Source organism: Frieseomelitta varia, unplaced genomic scaffold (genome assembly GCF_011392965.1).
Source record: "Frieseomelitta varia isolate USP_RPSP 00005682 unplaced genomic scaffold, Fvar_1.2 scaffold_422, whole genome shotgun sequence".
Lineage (NCBI taxonomy): Eukaryota > Metazoa > Arthropoda > Insecta > Hymenoptera > Apidae > Frieseomelitta > Frieseomelitta varia.
In genome coordinates, this window is record NW_025110171.1 from 146,701 (window position 1) to 164,137 (window position 17,437).

The 17,437-nt window shown below is 39.6% G+C and overlaps 3 protein-coding genes across 6 annotated transcripts in view; 2 read left to right on the forward strand and 1 right to left on the reverse strand.

Annotated features, from left to right (window-relative positions):
- Positions 1 to 2,836, forward strand: part of LOC122531892 (insulin-like growth factor I) — a 5,524-nt gene extending 2,688 nt beyond the window's left edge. Inside the window, exons 2-3 of the mRNA XM_043660171.1 lie at positions 1,071 to 1,359; positions 2,502 to 2,836. Coding sequence (XP_043516106.1) covers positions 1,071 to 1,359; positions 2,502 to 2,561 — 349 coding nt within the window. The 3' untranslated portion in view covers positions 2,562 to 2,836. The remainder of the gene's footprint in view (positions 1 to 1,070; positions 1,360 to 2,501) is intronic.
- A 4,110-nt stretch (positions 2,837 to 6,946) lies between these two features.
- Positions 6,947 to 11,330, reverse strand: LOC122531894. Of its 2 annotated transcripts, XM_043660174.1 has the most exons (4): positions 11,248 to 11,330; positions 9,219 to 9,437; positions 7,717 to 7,967; positions 6,947 to 7,196 (listed from the first exon to the last, which is right to left on the reverse strand). In XM_043660174.1, the coding sequence occupies exons 2-4, from the start codon at positions 9,433 to 9,435 to the stop codon at positions 6,996 to 6,998; spliced, it is 669 nt and encodes a 222-aa protein (XP_043516109.1). In that variant the 5' UTR covers positions 9,436 to 9,437; positions 11,248 to 11,330; the 3' UTR covers positions 6,947 to 6,995. The 2 variants fall into 2 exon arrangements, with proteins under 2 accessions (XP_043516109.1, XP_043516108.1); XM_043660173.1 differs by lacking the exon at positions 11,248 to 11,330 and having other exon boundaries at positions 9,219 to 9,481.
- Positions 11,101 to 16,595, forward strand: LOC122531889 (coatomer subunit beta). 3 transcript variants are annotated; one of them, XM_043660165.1, is made up of 10 exons: positions 11,101 to 11,160; positions 12,552 to 12,968; positions 13,048 to 13,381; positions 13,498 to 13,786; positions 13,870 to 14,210; positions 14,301 to 14,565; positions 14,666 to 15,033; positions 15,118 to 15,562; positions 15,640 to 15,875; positions 15,946 to 16,595. In XM_043660165.1, the coding sequence occupies exons 2-10, from the start codon at positions 12,601 to 12,603 to the stop codon at positions 16,186 to 16,188; spliced, it is 2,889 nt and encodes a 962-aa protein (XP_043516100.1). In that variant the 5' UTR covers positions 11,101 to 11,160; positions 12,552 to 12,600; the 3' UTR covers positions 16,189 to 16,595. The 3 variants fall into 3 exon arrangements, with proteins under 3 accessions (XP_043516100.1, XP_043516099.1, XP_043516101.1); XM_043660164.1 differs by lacking the exon at positions 11,101 to 11,160 and adding an exon at positions 12,231 to 12,376; XM_043660166.1 differs by lacking the exon at positions 11,101 to 11,160 and adding an exon at positions 12,231 to 12,376 and having other exon boundaries at positions 15,958 to 16,595.
- Positions 16,596 to 17,437: the final 842 nt, after the last annotated feature.

The following is a 17,437-nucleotide window of genomic DNA, read 5'->3' on the forward strand; positions in this document are numbered from 1 at the left end:
TTGGTCCTCGGTGGTTCCACCGTTGAAGATTTGAATAATTTTTTGCAAGACAAGAGAATAGAAGCTTTGCTTGGACTTCGATGCCCCTCTCTCTCTCTCTCTCTCTTTCTCTATCTCTCTGGAAATTTTACAGTTTTTAATCTCAATTAACTCTAGCGTTAATCGAATCGCGTTGAACGCGTTACAATCGTGGAGCGATCGAGTAAGAACGTCTTTCATGACTGGCAATACATATATATATATATATATCCACTTGGCAGTTTATATCAATAAATTACAGAGTAAACGTTTATCTGAACGCGGCGAGACATTACGTTACATCACTTTATAATATTCAGCCGTTTTATTGTTACGTAATGTGTCTATCATCCTCGCGTACAGTACCTTCTTCTTTTTTCTCTCTTTCTTTCTTTCGCGCAACGTAACACCGCTATCGGACGCGAAAGATATTTACATATATTATGCCACGAGCCTGAAAGATTCACTCCCACACGCTCGAGCTTCGTCCGAGATAGAAATATATTGTAATGAAACTCGAGCTCTCTGTCTTTTCTCGATCCCGCGGGAATCGAGTTTGCACGGTGAATGAGATTCAACTAACACGAGCGCGGCGTCCATGTCCTTCATCCATCTCGCCGATACAGCTTCGTCGATGCCTCATCCTGTCAGAGTGACATTTTCAAACTTTTCGTTCGCCAGACGAACAACATCAATTGTAATTAAGAGTACGAGGTGTACGCGCCCGACGACAGATAGTTCGTTAGTTACTGCAAGTGTGCAAAGAAATTCGAATGGATAGATAATCGCGCGGTTGCGGCAATCTTCGTTCATTGATCAATCTCTGTCATCTTTCTCTCGTTTCGACAGAACGTAGCTCTCTCTCTCTCTCTCTCTCTCTCTCTCTCTCTCTCTACTCGAAGAGAAGACGAAGCGTTTTGCAAACGCTTGTGCATGAGGGATCGGGGCAAAAATAAAAAAGAAAAATTAAAAAAGAAAAAGAAAGAAAAAGAAGTAATGGTGCTCAGACTCACTGTTCGTCACACGGTTTGTTTCCAACGTGTTTCTCACAGAAGGAGCCCGGTCTGGATAAAACAATACCCGTACCTGTCCGAGAGGTCGGCAGCCTCGTCGTCGTCGGAAGAGAGATCGAGGTCGGACAACGACCACGTCCACGTCCACGGAACGGTCAAGTGTAAAATCCACGGGTCGAAGGGGACACGAAAGAAGGGGGTTAACAGCGCGGACTGTGAGGACGACGCCGCCCCAGGCGGCTGCGATGGAAGGAACTCGTCGAGGAAGCATCGCGCCTGCCATTGCGGCTGTAGGCATCGACGCCAGAGGCGTCGTCGTCTTGGCAAGGTACATAGCGAGACTACTTTCCAATTGTCTTGCTGTCAGAATGCTTGCATCATTGTTATTATTTTTATTCTAGCGAAACTGCTATTTTTTTTTTTCTTTTTTTTTTTCAATTATCTTGACACGAGAATGTTGCATTGAAACTTCTACCTTTTGAATTATCTTGATGGTGGAACGATTGCATTATTATCGTTATCATCTGGCGAAACTACTATTTCTCAATATTTCGCAATATTATTATTATTATCTATTCTTCAATTATCTTGACGTTCGAATGTCGCATTACAAGTTACTGTTTTTCAATTATCTGAATGTTGCAGCGTTGCGTTGTTCAACACATGTGTAAGATCATCGTGCAAGAAATCGCCTATGCAAGTTCACTCTTGCTTGTTTAGATGATGCAACGATATTTATAAAATTCCGACTCTCTCCGAAAGGAGATTACGGAATGTACTATATATTAGCGAATGTTCCGTTTAAATATCCTCTCTCTTTCTTCGAGCGCATTACGAAGAGAAAGAGAGAGAGATGGAAACGAAGGAGATTACTGAAAACTGCTGAAAAAAATATATCTAATGTCGTCTGTAACGCAAGACGCGCGTCCGTTTCTAATTTCGTTTACCAGAATTTCTCCTCGTCAATGATGCAGTTCTATTTCTAGCCTCGAATAATAATTTAATCAGCAGGATCACCAGCTCTGTCGCAATAGCCTTCGTTTTATAGCGAAACTTTTCAGACGAGTTTGATATAAGCGTTTCCCAAAATAAGTTTAACGAGCGTATAATTCTCTGAGCTGGCGTCAGCCGTTTTACAATAAAATTTCCACGGTTATCGCCGAGCTATTATTATTAGAGAATTTAAGCGAACTCGAATAAGTGCTTAGATCGGGCGATTTAATTGCACCAGCGCTTGTTTCCGATTTGGTTACTGTTCTCCGTCGTGTCATGCAAGAAATCGTAACTATAAATCGACGACATTAATCAACGGAGTAACTTTCGAGTAATTTCATTTTTCTTTTCTTTCCTTTTCTTCTTTTCTTCTTCTTTTTCTCCCAAATTTTTCAAACCGACCGCGAGTGACAAACGCGAAAGAATTCGCCGAGTCTCGCGACTGATGAGAAATTCTTTTCCCTTTCCTGTTTGCAGACGTTGGAGAGGACATCCGGAGCGGTGAAAACGTTTGCTTCATCGAGCAAAGACATCTAATTCTTCGACGAACCATCGAAGCTTTTGAGAGAAAAAAAAAAAAAAAAGAAAAAGAGGTGGAAACAGAGAGAAAAATCCAGCAAACCCAGCGAGGGCGCCATTTTGAAGCAGCTCTCTCTCTCTCTCTCTTTCTCTCCCTCTTTCTGTCCATCTTGGCATCGAACTCTCTCGTGTTTCGACCTCTTCCCTTCTTCGTTCGTGTACCCGTCGAGATAATCGAAGAGGCCACGAGTTTTTCACAGTCGTAACGAAGAAAGAGAGTTAGCAAAAAAGAAGAAGAAGAAGAAGAAGAAGAAGAAGAAGAAGAAATGCAAGAGGAAACGAAGCGTATTAGGGAGATGAAATTAGTGTGGACGAGAGAAGAAATCGAGGTGCGCTGAATACGAAAGAGGACGAGAATGAGAGCGTGCAATCGAGTAAGATGTCTAGTCCCGTAAAATAGTGATAAATTGTCGTTTCGGAGGTAGAAGAGATCAGAGAGGAGTTAAGAGTCAATCGTTCGATCGTCCTCACTTTCGAATCCACGGCGTGAGAAGGTTGGAATTTTCAAAAATTGGAAAAAGACAGAGAAACCAGAGGGGGGAAAAAAAGAAGAAGAAGAAGAAGAAGAAGAAGAGAGGTGAAAAGAATTGGAAGAAAGAAATGTGGATTTCTCGTACGTGGACCGTTTGCGTCGCTTCGGCAACGACGCTCGATGTCTCTGGAAGTACTGCTCGTGGCCCTGCGGAGGATCGACGCTCACGAGTAACACGCGACTGACTGACTGAATCCGAATAAACGGAGAGGCAATATAAGAAAATAAATGTAAGAAATATAAGAAAATCCGGGCCATCAGTCGCACGTGATCTCCTTAGAAGAAAGACTTAAAACTCAGTGTTATAAATAACATCTAATCTCAAGACTTATGCTATAAGTGCATATGTACATATGTATATTTGTTTTTTCTGCTCGACTTTTTCTCGTTTCGTTTCGTCTTATTTTATTTTACTTCTCTCTCTCTCCCTCTTCTTTTCGCGAGACCAAGTCCAATCGGAGACCCGTTTCGCAATCTCTTCTTCTCTTCCTTTCAATTTCGTTCTTCTTCGGCCGGATTGCCGGGCCACTTTCGCATCCCTTGTCGAACAATGATCTCACTAGTATTAGAGCTAAGGAAACTTCTACACTTTATATGAATCAGTGCTGAACGAACTAGTCACTAAGGGCAACGGGCGGAAAGTGGCGGGCAATCGGGTGAAGAGCGGAAATGGAAAAAGGCGAGGCTGTCGGGGGTTTCTTCTCTGCGAGAACGAAAGTCGAGATGAAAGTTCGCGATTCTTTTCACGTTGAATGAGGAATCGTAAGCGTAAGAAATGGTCCACGATTCCGAGGCAAAATCGAACGGTTTCAACGTGCCTTCTCTTCTCTTCTTCTTTTTTTTTCTTTCTTTCTTTCTTTCTTTCTTTCTCTCGCTGACGAAATATCAGTCGCGAGCAATAACTTTGAACGGAGGGAGGAAAAAAGGTTCTGTACTTTGGTAAACCAACACCGTTCAATTTTGCCTCCGTGTTATAATAGTGAGATACACGAGGCACGCTCGAGCGGCGGCATAAAAACTCGGGGACCGCCAGATGTGTGTTACACGCCCTTAACTTTCAGCTGTATTAGTTAATTTATTTAATTCGAATCCTCGAACCCCGAAACGCTCGAGCCTGCTGCTTTAGAACGTAAGGTAACGCAAGCTTAGGATAAGTATCGAAAGAAGTATAGCATCGAAACGCACGCAACTATATGATTTTACAGTAATAATTATTTATATTTCTATCGCTGCGTAGAGAAGGGTAGAATTACCGGTAATTATTATTATAAGATATACACGTTTATATATATATATATATGTATATACATTTTTGCAAATGTTATGTGTGTCGCGTTTAGGTTTAGTATATCGTCTAACGGTTAACTGATAAGCCAAGGAAAATGCATCAGAGCACACGTGACTGGTATATATGATAACACACGTAATTCACTGTACTTCTTCCACCAAGTATTCATGTCTCGCGAGCGCATTTCTGTACATACGTTTCCCATTTCTTCGTCATTCGTGTTCAATTATATATTTTTGACGACTGTTTACGCTGCTAACGACTCGAATCACCACGATTCGCCACGGGTATTCGCCCCTGCGGATAACCGCAGACGATTTGCCCGTCGATAATCGAATAAATAATAAATAAATAATCATACGTTCATATTATACGCGTGCCTCTGTCGTCGATGACATAGCGACACGTGGCGAGCTCTTGCGTAATTCGGCTCGCGGATAGCGACGGGGTCGATTTCTCTTGAGAATTACGCCGAGAGATGATCGAATCCGGCAGAGTTTGCAGGGAAATATACGAACGCTGAAACCGAAACCTTTGTACGATCCTTTCTCCATTACTCTTTGCAATTTTTTCACTCGCTTTTAATTCGACTATTCATTCAAAAGCTTCGGAAATATGATGAAACAGAAAAGAAGCAGAGAAATTCTTGGACAGTTGTCGTTCGTCAAACGTTTCTTTCCTCTTGCGACCGAAGGATCGTTGTTTCCGAGAATAGATTTTGGCGCTACTTCCAGCAGATTGAGCCATTAACGGATCACGTTGATGCCAACGTGTCGAACACGCCTCGTCAACGAACGCGGCCGCCTCGTCTTTCTGATCAGTAGAAAGATCCGCGAGAATTCAGTCTTTATTGGGCGATCTCGTGACCGGCAACTCGTGGCACTTCGCTTGGCGCGCACGTGCTTCTTTTAAAATTAGAAATCGCTCTCGTTAGCGCGCTCGTAGTTGAGGATTCTTACTTTTCTTTTTTTTTTTTTTTTTTTCTTTCTTTTCTCTACAAACCTAGAGTTCGAGAAATACGATTTATCAAGAAATGAAAATTTATGCAATTCGTTGAGGAATTTGATATTAGTCAAAGACGTTGAATATTAAAAATTTAAAAACGAGAAGAATGGAAGATTTCCAGAAACGCTTCAAAGAATCTTCATCGTTCGAGAAATATGATTTATTAAAAAAAAAGAAAATTTATACAGCTCGTTGAAGAATTTAATATTAGTCAAAGACATTAAATATTAAAAATTTAACGAGAAGAATGGAAGATTTCCAGAAACGCTTCAAAGAATCTTCATCGTTCGAGAAATACGATTCATTAAAAAAAAAAAGAAAATTTATACAGCTCGTTGAAGAATTTAATATTAGTCAAAGACATTAAATATTAAAAATTTAACGAGAAGAATGGAAGATTTCCAGAAACGTTTCAAAGAATCTTCATTGTTCGAGAAATACGATTTATTAAAAAAAAGAAAATTTATACAGCTCGTTGAAGAATTTAATATTAGCCAAAGACGTTGAATATTAAGAATTTAACGAGAAGAATGTTCACTCGGAGTTGAAAGATTTCCAGAAACGTTTCAAAGAATCTTCATTGTTCGAGAAATACGATTTATTAAAAAAAAGAAAATTTATACAGCTCGTTGAAGAATTTAATATTAGTCAAAAGACGTTGAATATTAAGAATTTAACGAGGAGAAAGTTCACTCGGAGTTGGAAGATTTCCAAACGAATCTTCAAAAGACACGCTCACTGTCCCTTCCCCATAAAACCATAAGCCCTCAACGAACAAAACGAAATTGTTATTAACGTGTTATTATTAGTGAATGCTCTCCGAGGAGCATTTTACAGCTCTAGAAACACAATCCCCGACGAGTCGAGATCCGACGAAGTAGAAACGAAATGAAAAAGGAAAAGAAAACGAAAAAAAGGAAGAAAAGGAACGAGAGAAACAAGGAGGAAAGAAGAAGAGCGCGTTTAATACGTTGTGCGTTCGTCTCGATCCCATCACTACCTGCACGTTGCCCATTATTCCGACAGCCATTAACCACTGCACACGGTTCGCTTGTAAATTGGATGATAGTAGCAAACCCACTACGAGGCATCGTTCTTCTCTAACGATTCTCCGTGCGAGTGTACTTTCGAACGATACGCGAAGCGAAACCTGTCTCGAGAACACAACAGAGAATTCATCGTCGAGGACTCGCCGAATCATTCGTCGTCCTTCTTTTTTTTTTTTTTTTTTTTCGTGTGTATAAATATATATATCGTGAAATTTAGAAGATAGATCGAACGTTGTATTAGTCGTGTTGGTGATGTATTAATTTTCTGCAAATAAAGCAATTGTTTGTAAGCCGCAAGCGTTCTTTCGTTTCGAGATCCACTTTGATAGTGTAAATGTACGAGAGAAACATTGTCGTATCTTGCAGGGAGAGGAGTGATTTTGAGATAAAGCTGGCGAGATCTTTTGGACAAGCTCGAACAGCACTTGGCTGACACTTTATTCTGTTTCTCAATAGTATCTCTACACATCCGAGAGTTTAAGTACAATCTACTGCGTAACGATCACCTGTCGGATTTTTCAGAATGGCAAGCCCATGCAAGGAATTATCCGTGGATTGTCGTAGCATAATTGCGCGTTTGGGCAGCATTTCATGGCGACGTGTTGGAAAATCTTCTTGTTCAGATTCTTCGAATTTCGTGGCATTCTGTCACCGATCTCGTGGTATAGTTCTTCCAGTTCGTCAGCGCTTAGACTGAAGCCAAGAAGATCGTTTGGATTCTGCGAAATCACCAAATTAAATTACTGTAAAATTACATCCATACTGTAACGTATCAAAATTAAAAGACAAATTAAAGACCGTAAAAGTAAAATGAGAATATTCGAAACATTCATAATACACAATAATAAACAACACAAATGGAGATAACGAGATTTATTGCCTTTACTATAAATGCTACATTAACTTTCATCGTTGACAACATTTTTCTTGTCTGCGAACACTACTCTTAAGTGTTTGTTAATGAAATTTTAAAAAAAACGTTCGAGGATAAATTCAAAAATTCCCACGCTACTCTCGAACACGTTAAATCTCATTCGTATAATAATTTCTCAATTTGTCCTACGTGTTCCAATGACAATATAACTTCGACTTCGAATTTTACACGATCCCCTTATTTGTTTTCTTTATCACAGTTCAAGTTAAAGTTCGCCACGATCGAATTGGAATTCGTATTTTAGATCTTCTTCCCGTTAACATCCCGAATCATCGTCAGTCATAACTTTGCCATCGAGGACTTACAACGGATCTTATCATATATCCTGGCTGATAACCAAATGGATTCGGCGGCAAGTAGCTTTCTTCCATCGTGTTGGCGTAACCAGTGTCCATGAATCCGAGTCCAGGCAGAGAGAGATCCGTTTGGTGATAATTGTTCGACGCGTAATTGCCGCCAAACATCGGTATTGGTGGCATACCGTAAAGGGGAGGAAAGAAATTACGTTTACTTTGCGTTAGACGCGGTTCGTCGTCGTCTCTTGCTTCGGCAGCCTCTGCAAGATGAATCAATATTTTTAATTATTTAGTCAAACTCTATTGAATAAATATCGACTGTCAATTAATAAATATCAAGTAACCGACTCGGCAAAATATCGGACAAGTTGCTCAAATAGAATAATGATGTAGTGTCAACTACAGAGTTACCATCGCGAATTTGATTGTCACAAATATAAATATAAATTTGGTATTAAGAGGTGAGGACAGTTTGAAATTTTCAAAAGATCGATTCTTCTTTTGTTTGTGTTTTAAGTCTTAGAAATAAGATACAAAATGTCCTTTAAAACGACTTATTCTGGGGTAGATAATAAATGGGGTTATAATATATATAATATATATAATATATAATATATAATATAATAATAACTGGGGTTATAATATATAATATATATAATATTTTATTATATATTATATATTATAATAATATAATATATAATATAATCATAACTGGGGTTATAATAATAAATCCGTGGAATACAGAATAATTGAATTTGTATCGCTGTTTAAGCAGTATCATAAAGTGTAAATCGTGTGATTCAAATGTTACTTTTGGCGAATCAAATATTGAGAGACTTGGATTCAATTTAGTTGTGAATTGTAAGAACTGTGAGCCGCGATGTATAAGTAAAAAAAGTAAGTAAAGGATACGTATGAAAAATGACGTTCTGAAACTTTCAACGCGTTTTTCTCGAAACTAGGTTTTTAGAAACGGTGTGCGAGACATCTCGGATTCTAACGAACCGATTACCGTGAAACTTGGTACGTATCTTTAGTGTAACACTAAAGGGATCGACGATCGAACATTTTTTAATTTTTAACAATTTCGAAAAGTATAAACAAAAAAACGTAGAAATTTTTGGCACAAATTCGACACATCAAAAACAAACAGCTATTTTCATAATTTCACAAAAATTAAAATGTTGGATCGTCAGAGAATATTGTTTTTTTTTTCGAATTTTTTTTGCCCTTTTGTTGCAGCTAATCCTGTTTGGCTGGAATCATGCACACCGATAGGCAATGTAAAAAAAAGTCACGTAAAAGGATGTCGTTAAAAAGTTAAATAAGAGCCCTCTTTTTTTCTCTTTTTTAATGTCGCTTTTTATAATTCGTAATGTGTTGAAATAAGACCACAAAAGCTCGTGTCAATCAAATATGTATATCTTTTGTTTTACCAGCCCTCCAAAGTATTTGTAATTTTACGTCCGTCAAACTGTCCTGTCCCCTTAACGCCAATCGGAAGCACCGACCTGTCTTCACCGCTATTGGCGCCTCCTGGTTCAACCTCGCGAGACTCGGACTCTCCGGGGATCGTTTCATCCTTGGCCCCTTGCAGCTGTTGATGATCACGTCTCTGGCAATGTTTTTGCACTGGAGAGATTGCCTGGTCGACTGGGCGATCGAGGTATCGACGATCGCGAGCAACGTCACGGTCGCCGCGAACAACGCGACTCGCACACCAGTCATATCTGCAAAGTTTCGATAATGAACAATAACGAACCCGGCCAAAGTTGTTCTTTTTCCCTAAAACGAGTCGTTTTCCCGCGCGAGATCGTCGACTCGTCCTCCTTTGACCACTCGACGCTTCGAGTACGGCTCCTTCGTATTTTTAACGCGGCAATTATCCGCGCGAACGTGTCGCCGGGCCGATCTTGCAATCGCGATTGTTTTACCCGGTAGTTGGCAATTCCACGCGTCTTTGATCCACTGTTTCATCGTCGAGGTCAGTGGCAGGTATTTGTTACGTGTTGCAATAATTGTGAACGCTATTCGAGGTTGTCGACGACACGAGCTGAATCAACGCATTCCTCGAAACGGAGGATGTTAATGTTCGATATACGATCGGTTAATTAGAACGGTCGCTAATAAAGGATTGGTTGTGACAGGGATAATAGAGATGGCAGGTAGCAAATGGTAGCAAATGACTATAAATATACAGGATGAATTTGTATGTACTCCAAACTATTTTTCAATATTTCTTTCTTTCTTTTTTTTTCTTTTTTAAATATCGACTCAACGCAAGAGTAAAAAAAACTGATGTCGACGAGTGGGAAGGATTAATACAGGTAAGGATGAATTTAACGTTTACGACGCAACGTCCTTGCAATTTGTCAGAATTACGTTGGAAATTGCCAGCGGTAATAACCGCGGTAAGAGCTGCAGAAAGTAATTGAAACGATCGAAACAACAAAGGGGACGCCGACAATACGCGAAACTCCACGGAACAATAACGACGATCGTTTGGAACCTCGTGAAATTACGTCGAAGAGAGAAAGAGAGAGAGAGAAAGAGAGAGAGAGAAAGAGAGAGAGAGAGAGAGAGATAAAAAGAGACGGTGTCGATCGCGGCGAGAAGATGGTCAGAACGAGTTAAACGCGTGTCTGACCCCCTTTGTGCGTGCAACGCCCGATGCAATAGAGGAGTTAATCGAAAAAAGTAGGCAAGAGAGAGAGAGAGAGAGAGAGAGAGAAAGAGAGAGAGAGTTCGGGGAAGCAATTGAAGACATCGGCTCCGGCGTCGCGTCGAGACGCTTGCAATTAGTCGACGCGCGCGATCTAGCCGTTAATTTCGTCTGACGCCATAAAAGCTGACGCATCATCGTCGCTGGAATCTCGGAAATATTGTCAACCACCACGCCAAAGGCAATTTCGCTATTCGTGATTTAACGAGATCTCATTGCCTTTTTTTACTGGTCTGGAGGCTAGTGCCTCTGTACTTGCGTTATGCGAGCATGGCTTGCGTAAAGTGAAGCTAAACTTTTACATTCGTCTATATATATGTACATGGATGTTGTTACGTGAAACGTGACTGAACGTGATTATTTGTTCAATTTTGTGGCTCCTTTGAAATCTTCTCAAAATTTATTTCCCAAAGATAACGTCCCCCGTTTAAATAACCGAGAGTAAAATGATTTGTGTATTAAATGGGAAAGATAAAGACACACGTGCGTGCACCACGCTGCTCCGCAGTTGCAGTTTATTACTCAAAGAGAAAAATGCGCAATTATGAGAATCTAACCACTCGTTACGTGTATAGTAATACGTCAGAGAGATTATCGATGATCGTTCTGCGTCAACGAAAAATGCTTGCGATTCCTCGAATAGTAACATTGTTGAATGTTTTGAATGATTGATAATCGCAATTGTACGATTCCTTCCTTCGATGGAGGAAGTTTCCACTACATCTTACAAGGTATAAGTACTTCCATAACGCGAAACGATAATAAATTTTTGTTACAGATTTAAATTCTCAAAATTATTGTGCTAGTTTTACGTTTACCTTTTTGGCAGCCAAGTGTTGTTTAGATTTATTGTTTAATTGTTCAGACGATTCTTCGCGAACGAGTTGCTTCGCTTCTTTGAACGCAGTTGCAATCTATTTAGCTCAGTTTGTTTTCTAGGTCAGTAGTGTTCCACTTGAAGCGGCTCGCTAATCGGGATGATTTATCTTTGAAGAAAATAAATTAATAGTATTTAGTAACAGTATATCTCGCACGTGGTTACGCATCAACAGGTTAAACGCTTTATTCGATAAACACCCGTTTTGTTTATCGCTTTCTCTTGTCACTTTCGTTGCGAAATCGCTTGCGGAAATAATGCGAATTGCAAATTATTCGCAAATATTCAAGCAAGTACGCAAGTGAGTGCGTGTTCTTTTTTTTTTTTTCAATTTGATCAGTTCTGCTGATTATGCAGTTTCAGAAAAACTAATAAACACATTGTGTTATTATTGTTTTAATATTTATTTACTTGTTATTTATTATTTAGTTGTGTAATTTATTATTGTTATTATTGTTTTAATATTTATTTACTAGATTTCTCAGTGATATCTCGACTATTGGCGCGAACCTAGATGATAAATTTCCAAGCATGTCTGAAATTTTTGGAAAATTCGAAACATTTTATCATCCCATTTAAAATTATAGTCTTACCAGCTACAATACAAAAAGGCAGTATACGTAAATATTTTTTCACGATCAACGACATTTAATCGCTTCTTTGAAAGAATAAAAAGCTCAATCTCGCGAACATTCTTTACGGCGCGATTTATCCACACCTTTGTGACAACATATTTTCACGCGTTTCACATTAAAAAACAATTCTCTGCTGTTTTAAAATTAAAGTCTCATAGAATGAAGCAAGAAAGAAAAACGGCAACTCCTACATTTGTAAAAACGCAGCGCGTGAGGAATATTTTACGAAAAGAAGGAAACGACGAATTCAAAAATTCGCGATCTACGTGGCGAAAATGTGGATCGTGGCGCTACCTATTCCTAGTCCGGATAGTCCCCGTGTTGCAGGGGTTTGACACGTATGCTTTTCTCTTTGTTTCTGGATTCGTATAAATGTCAGTTGGCCAATTGAAACATATCGCTGGCTTTTTCGTCGCATGGCTTTCTTGTGATCAGGTACGTCGAGCTTGATAAATGCAATTCGTAGCGCCGTGTCCAGTGTGGCAAAGTGAACGCAGAGTGGAGGGCAACCTAACCTCACTTTCGTTGTATTTTTCGAACAACATCCATCGGTCGTGTCAATCCCCAACACTTAGTCGAAAATTATAACAGCGGCTGTTTCAATTTGCAGGTTGTAGAAAAAAGTAATTCTCCTGACACAGCGTGAGACAACTGCAAAAATGAGCACTATTGCCGAACAACCTTGTTACACTTTGATAAACGTTCCAACCGATACGGAGCCATTGAACGAGCTCCAGTTGAAGCAAGATCTAGAGAAAGGCGATGTTCAGACGAAGATCGAAGCTCTCAAGAAAACCATTCACATGATTCTCAGCGGAGAACGCCTGCCAGGACTTTTAATGACCATCATTAGATTCGTTCTGCCGCTGCAAGATCACACTATTAAGAAGCTGCTTTTGATATTCTGGGAGATTGTGCCGAAAACTTCTCCTGATGGAAAATTGCTTCAGGAGATGATCCTAGTTTGCGATGCTTATAGAAAGGATTTACAGCATCCAAACGAATTTGTTAGAGGATCGACTCTAAGGTATTGACGCAACAGTCAATGACTTTAACGAGTTTAAAGTAGGATGAGTTTAAAAGTGTATCTCTTTTCTTGGTTCCAGATTCCTGTGCAAATTGAAGGAACCAGAACTCTTGGAGCCTTTGATGCCTGCGATAATTGCATGTTTAGAGCATAGACACTCTTATGTTAGACGCAATGCGGTTCTAGCTATTTTCACTATTTACAGAAACTTTGAATTTCTTATACCAGATGCCCCAGAATTAATAGCAAAATATTTGGAAGGAGAACAGGATATGTCTTGCAGAAGGAATGCATTCCTGATGTTGTTACACGCTGATCAGAGCAGGGCACTTGCTTATTTAGCAGCTTGCTTGGATCAAGTGCCCAGCTTTGGCGATATATTGCAATTGGTTATCGTAGAATTAATTTACAAGGTGCATATATTCAATAAACAAGTTTTCAACTCGTAGACTATTTCGATTAGTGTCATACAAATGTCCATTGTTAGTGGTGAAAAATCTCAAGTATTAACAAGTATGTATTTTTACAGGTTTGTCTCGCAAATCCATCAGAGAGAGCTCGTTTTATCAGATGCATCTATAGTTTGTTGAATTCACCAAGTGCTGCTGTACGTTACGAAGCAGCTGGTACTTTAGTCACGCTTTCCAGTGCTCCCACAGCGATCAAAGCTGCAGCTTCCTGCTACATTGAATTAGTTGTTAAAGAAAGTGATAATAACGTTAAATTGATTGTGCTGGATCGCTTGATCGCAATGAAGGACAGTCCTGTTTATGAACGGGTCCTCCAAGATCTAGTGATGGACGTACTTAGAGTTTTAGGTATCTACCTACCTTCCGGCAATACATGAAAATACCAAACGAATAATGTAGAACATTGCTTAAGATTTCGATTCATATTTTAGGCTCTCCAGCATTGGAAGTTAGAACAAAAACGTTAGCTCTAGCGATGGATTTGGTAACAACCCGTACGATCGAGGAAATGGTTCAATTATTGAAGAAGGAAGTGCTTAGAACAGCTGGCGGGGAACACGAAGATGCTGGTCGATATCGACAACTACTAGTTAGAACGCTGCATGCCTGCTCCATCAAATTCTCGGACGTGGCAGCTACAGTGATTCCAGTACTAACAGATTTCTTGTCTGAAAATAACGAGGCCGCAGCCACTGACGTTCTGGTGTTTGTTCGCGAAGCTATCCAACGATTTGAAAATCTTAGACCACTGATTGTTGAAAAACTTCTCGAGGTACGTATCAAAAGAATAAAAATAAAAAAAAAAATTGACGTTCGTTTTCATATTTCAACAAATTGATTTAATCGCGAATTTTCTACATAGGTATTTCCACACATTAGATCGGTAAGGGTACACAGAGCAGCCTTGTGGATTCTCGGCGAATATGCAACGTCGAAAGAAGATATAGAAGCTGTAATGAGTCGTATCCGGGCTGCTTTAGGAGAACTACCATTGTTGGAAGCGGAGAACAAACGACAAGCTGGCGAGAAATCGTTAGAAGATGGAAGCGCACAAGTTACACCGGCACAGCTGGTCACATCAGATGGCACATATGCTACTCAGAGTGCATTTAGCGCAACATCCTCACGTAATTATTTTCGACCAATTACGCAAATAAGCGAATTACCTGCCAATTTCAAACTGAGTGTGTAGCAGTATTGTGTAGCAGTCATTTCTCTAATTTATAGGAAAGAAAGAAGAGAAGCGTCCAGCACTGGTTCAGTATATGATGGAAGGTGACTTCTTCATAGGTGCTTCTCTAGCTACAACCTTGGCTAAATTAGCACTTCGTTACAAGGGCCTCGAAATAGATGCACAAAAGAGCAATCGCATGCAGGCTGAAGCAATGTTGGTGATGTCTAGCGTAATGCAGTTGGGTCGTTCAGGTCTCCCTGCTAAAGCAATAACGCACGATGATGCTGAACGCCTGTCACTATGCTTGAGATCACTGGCTTGTCCGACATCGCTCGTGCAAAAAGTTTTCACCGAGGGATGTCGCGATGCTCTTGGCAGAATGCTTGCAGCGAAAGCTGAAGAAGATTCACAAAATCAAAAGGTTGGTTTTCAAATCTATCTAATTCAGTTTATTTTTTAATTCTTATGGAATTTTGATCTCAATTCTTCAATCCTCCTCGTACAGGCGAAGGAAAAACCAGGTAGTGTTGTTCAAGTAGACGACGCGATACAGTTCTTACAACTGAGCCGTGGTTCAGACCTAACGGGTGGAGCTGGCGACGTATTCGAACAAAGTTTGAGTGCTGCTGTCGCTGGAAGACCCGGTGCTAGTGGAGACGCGCCAGCTCCCAGTGCTTTGAGCAAGGTCACCCAATTAACTGGCTTCTCAGATCCTGTCTACGCAGAGGCTCTCGTTCACGTTAATCAGTACGATATTGTACTCGATGTATTGATCGTTAATCAAACCGAAGACACACTGCAGAATTGTACGTTGGAGCTTGCTACAATGGGTGATTTGAAACTTGTAGAAAGACCACAGCCCATTGTGCTTGCTCCTCGAGACTTCGCAAGCATCAAGGCAAACGTAAAAGTGGCGTCTACAGAAAATGGAATAATATTTGGAAACATAGGTAATTAATAAAAGATTTATACTACTACTCTGATCATTAAGGATAAGAAAAAAAAATACAAATTGATTAATTTTCAGTATATGACGTGTCTGGAGCAGGATCTGATAGAAGCGTAGTAGTATTGAACGACATACATATCGACATTATGGATTACATAGTGCCGGCAACGTGTACCGATCTAGAATTCAGACAAATGTGGGCAGAGTTCGAATGGGAAAATAAAGTGTCCGTAAATACGACGTTATCAGACTTGAGAGAGTATCTCGCTCATTTATTGAAATCTACAAACATGCGTTGTCTTACTCCAGAAAAGGTATTGTATTTGAGAAATTTTTAATCAATTCCACACTTCCACGTTCGAATTTCGAAAAATTGGAGAAAAGATATATTTTCAGGCCCTTTCTGGACAATGTGGTTTCATGGCGGCTAATATGTACGCGAAATCGATATTCGGCGAAGATGCATTGGCGAACATGTCCATCGAGAAACCATTGAACAAACCAGACGCCCCGGTGGTCGGTCACATTCGTATCAGAGCGAAGAGCCAAGGCATGGCACTGTCGTTAGGCGACAAAATCAGTTCCACGCAAAAAGGTCCACAAAGCAAAGTGGTGCAAGCCGCTTAGATTGTGTAGCTTCTTAAATTATGATATTCTCAGTATTCGACTCATTTCCGGGGAGGGAAGAAACGTATAGCCAATCGAGTTTGTTCAGGTGAAAGAACACGTTAAAATGGCAGGCAGCCATTTGCCTTCGTCAATTCCATAATTCAAAGTTTCTTCGAATGTTGAGATATATTTTATACGATCAGTGTATTAACTTATGCGTTGTTTCAAGTTTATTTCCTTGTATTCAGCACCATCGAACGACGACGATTCATTCTATTCGTGAGCGAAGAAATATATATATATATATGATCATATATACATATATGATACTTTAGCTGTACAAGCTTGTATTTTATTCCGTTGAAACCGATGTTTCTGATACATACACATATTTTTTAAGGAATAAAAAATGAATTTACACCGTCCTCTCAATGTCAATTTATTATCTCTATATGTCAGTGTCTCGTCGACATTAGCGTATTTCTTTTTTAAATCCCACATTCAATAGTTTACTTTAAAGAATATAAGATAAAGTGACATGTTCTTCGATTCAGTTCTTGCTTACATTTGTTTTGTATTATTTATTTGTATTTCAGTGTTTTATAACCAACCTCCTCTACTATTCGATACTCGTGGTGATCTAGGTCTACTAATTATGTCCACGACATTTTTCTTTATCCTCTGATACGTTTGAAATCTTCTTAGAACTCGGTGCAGGTTTCAATCGCAATTTTATTAGTTTGCCATCTGTATAAGGAGAAAATGTCGATTCTATGTCGCTGTTAGACTTATTCGTGTTCCTCATTGGTGAGCCAGGTGTAAATTTGTGGTTCTTTGGATGAACAAAGAGTGTTGATGATTCTGTATAGACACACATACTATTAGAATAAAGATGTAACTTCTTCGTTAATTTCTTCCAAAAAAAAATACACGTAGACAATAGACGTTTGTATTTATTTAAATTAAATTCCTCTTGGTGCAAACTATTGATTCGAATGAAGAAACAAATCAAACACAATATTTATAATAGCACAATGTGAAAGTAAGAGAAATTGATCATTTCCGTGAAAGTACTAATAAAAACTGAAAATATCCTTACCAATTGATTGGCTGATGCCGAAGAGTTCACAGACTTCCTTTTGACGACTCGCGGCGACGTACAAAGCGGTACCGGTGGTGCAACCTTAGCAGGTTTCACGTCGACATAGTCCATCGACATCACGGGCTTCGGCTATAAAGGAAAGCAACAACCCTATCAGTCAGATGT

What these genes read in the sequence shown, in the direction of transcription:
- LOC122531894 (XM_043660174.1), bottom strand. Translation starts at nt 9,435, where the DNA reads ATGACTGGTGTGCGAGTCGCGTTGTTCGCGGCGACCGTGACGTTGCTC. An exon ending in GCCAATAGCGGTGAAGACAG is followed by an intron (nt 7,968 to 9,218) that starts GTCGGTGCTTCC and finishes TTCATCTTGCAG; the next exon opens with AGGCTGCCGAAGCAAGAGAC. An exon ending in GATATATGATAAGATCCGTT is followed by an intron (nt 7,197 to 7,716) that starts GTAAGTCCTCGA and finishes GTGATTTCGCAG; the next exon opens with AATCCAAACGATCTTCTTGG.
- LOC122531889 (XM_043660165.1), top strand. Translation starts at nt 12,601, where the DNA reads ATGAGCACTATTGCCGAACAACCTTGTTACACTTTGATAAACGTTCCA. An exon ending in AATAATATTTGGAAACATAG is followed by an intron (nt 15,563 to 15,639) that starts GTAATTAATAAA and finishes ATTAATTTTCAG; the next exon opens with TATATGACGTGTCTGGAGCA. An exon ending in GTTGTCTTACTCCAGAAAAG is followed by an intron (nt 15,876 to 15,945) that starts GTATTGTATTTG and finishes ATTGGAGAAAAG; the next exon opens with ATATATTTTCAGGCCCTTTC.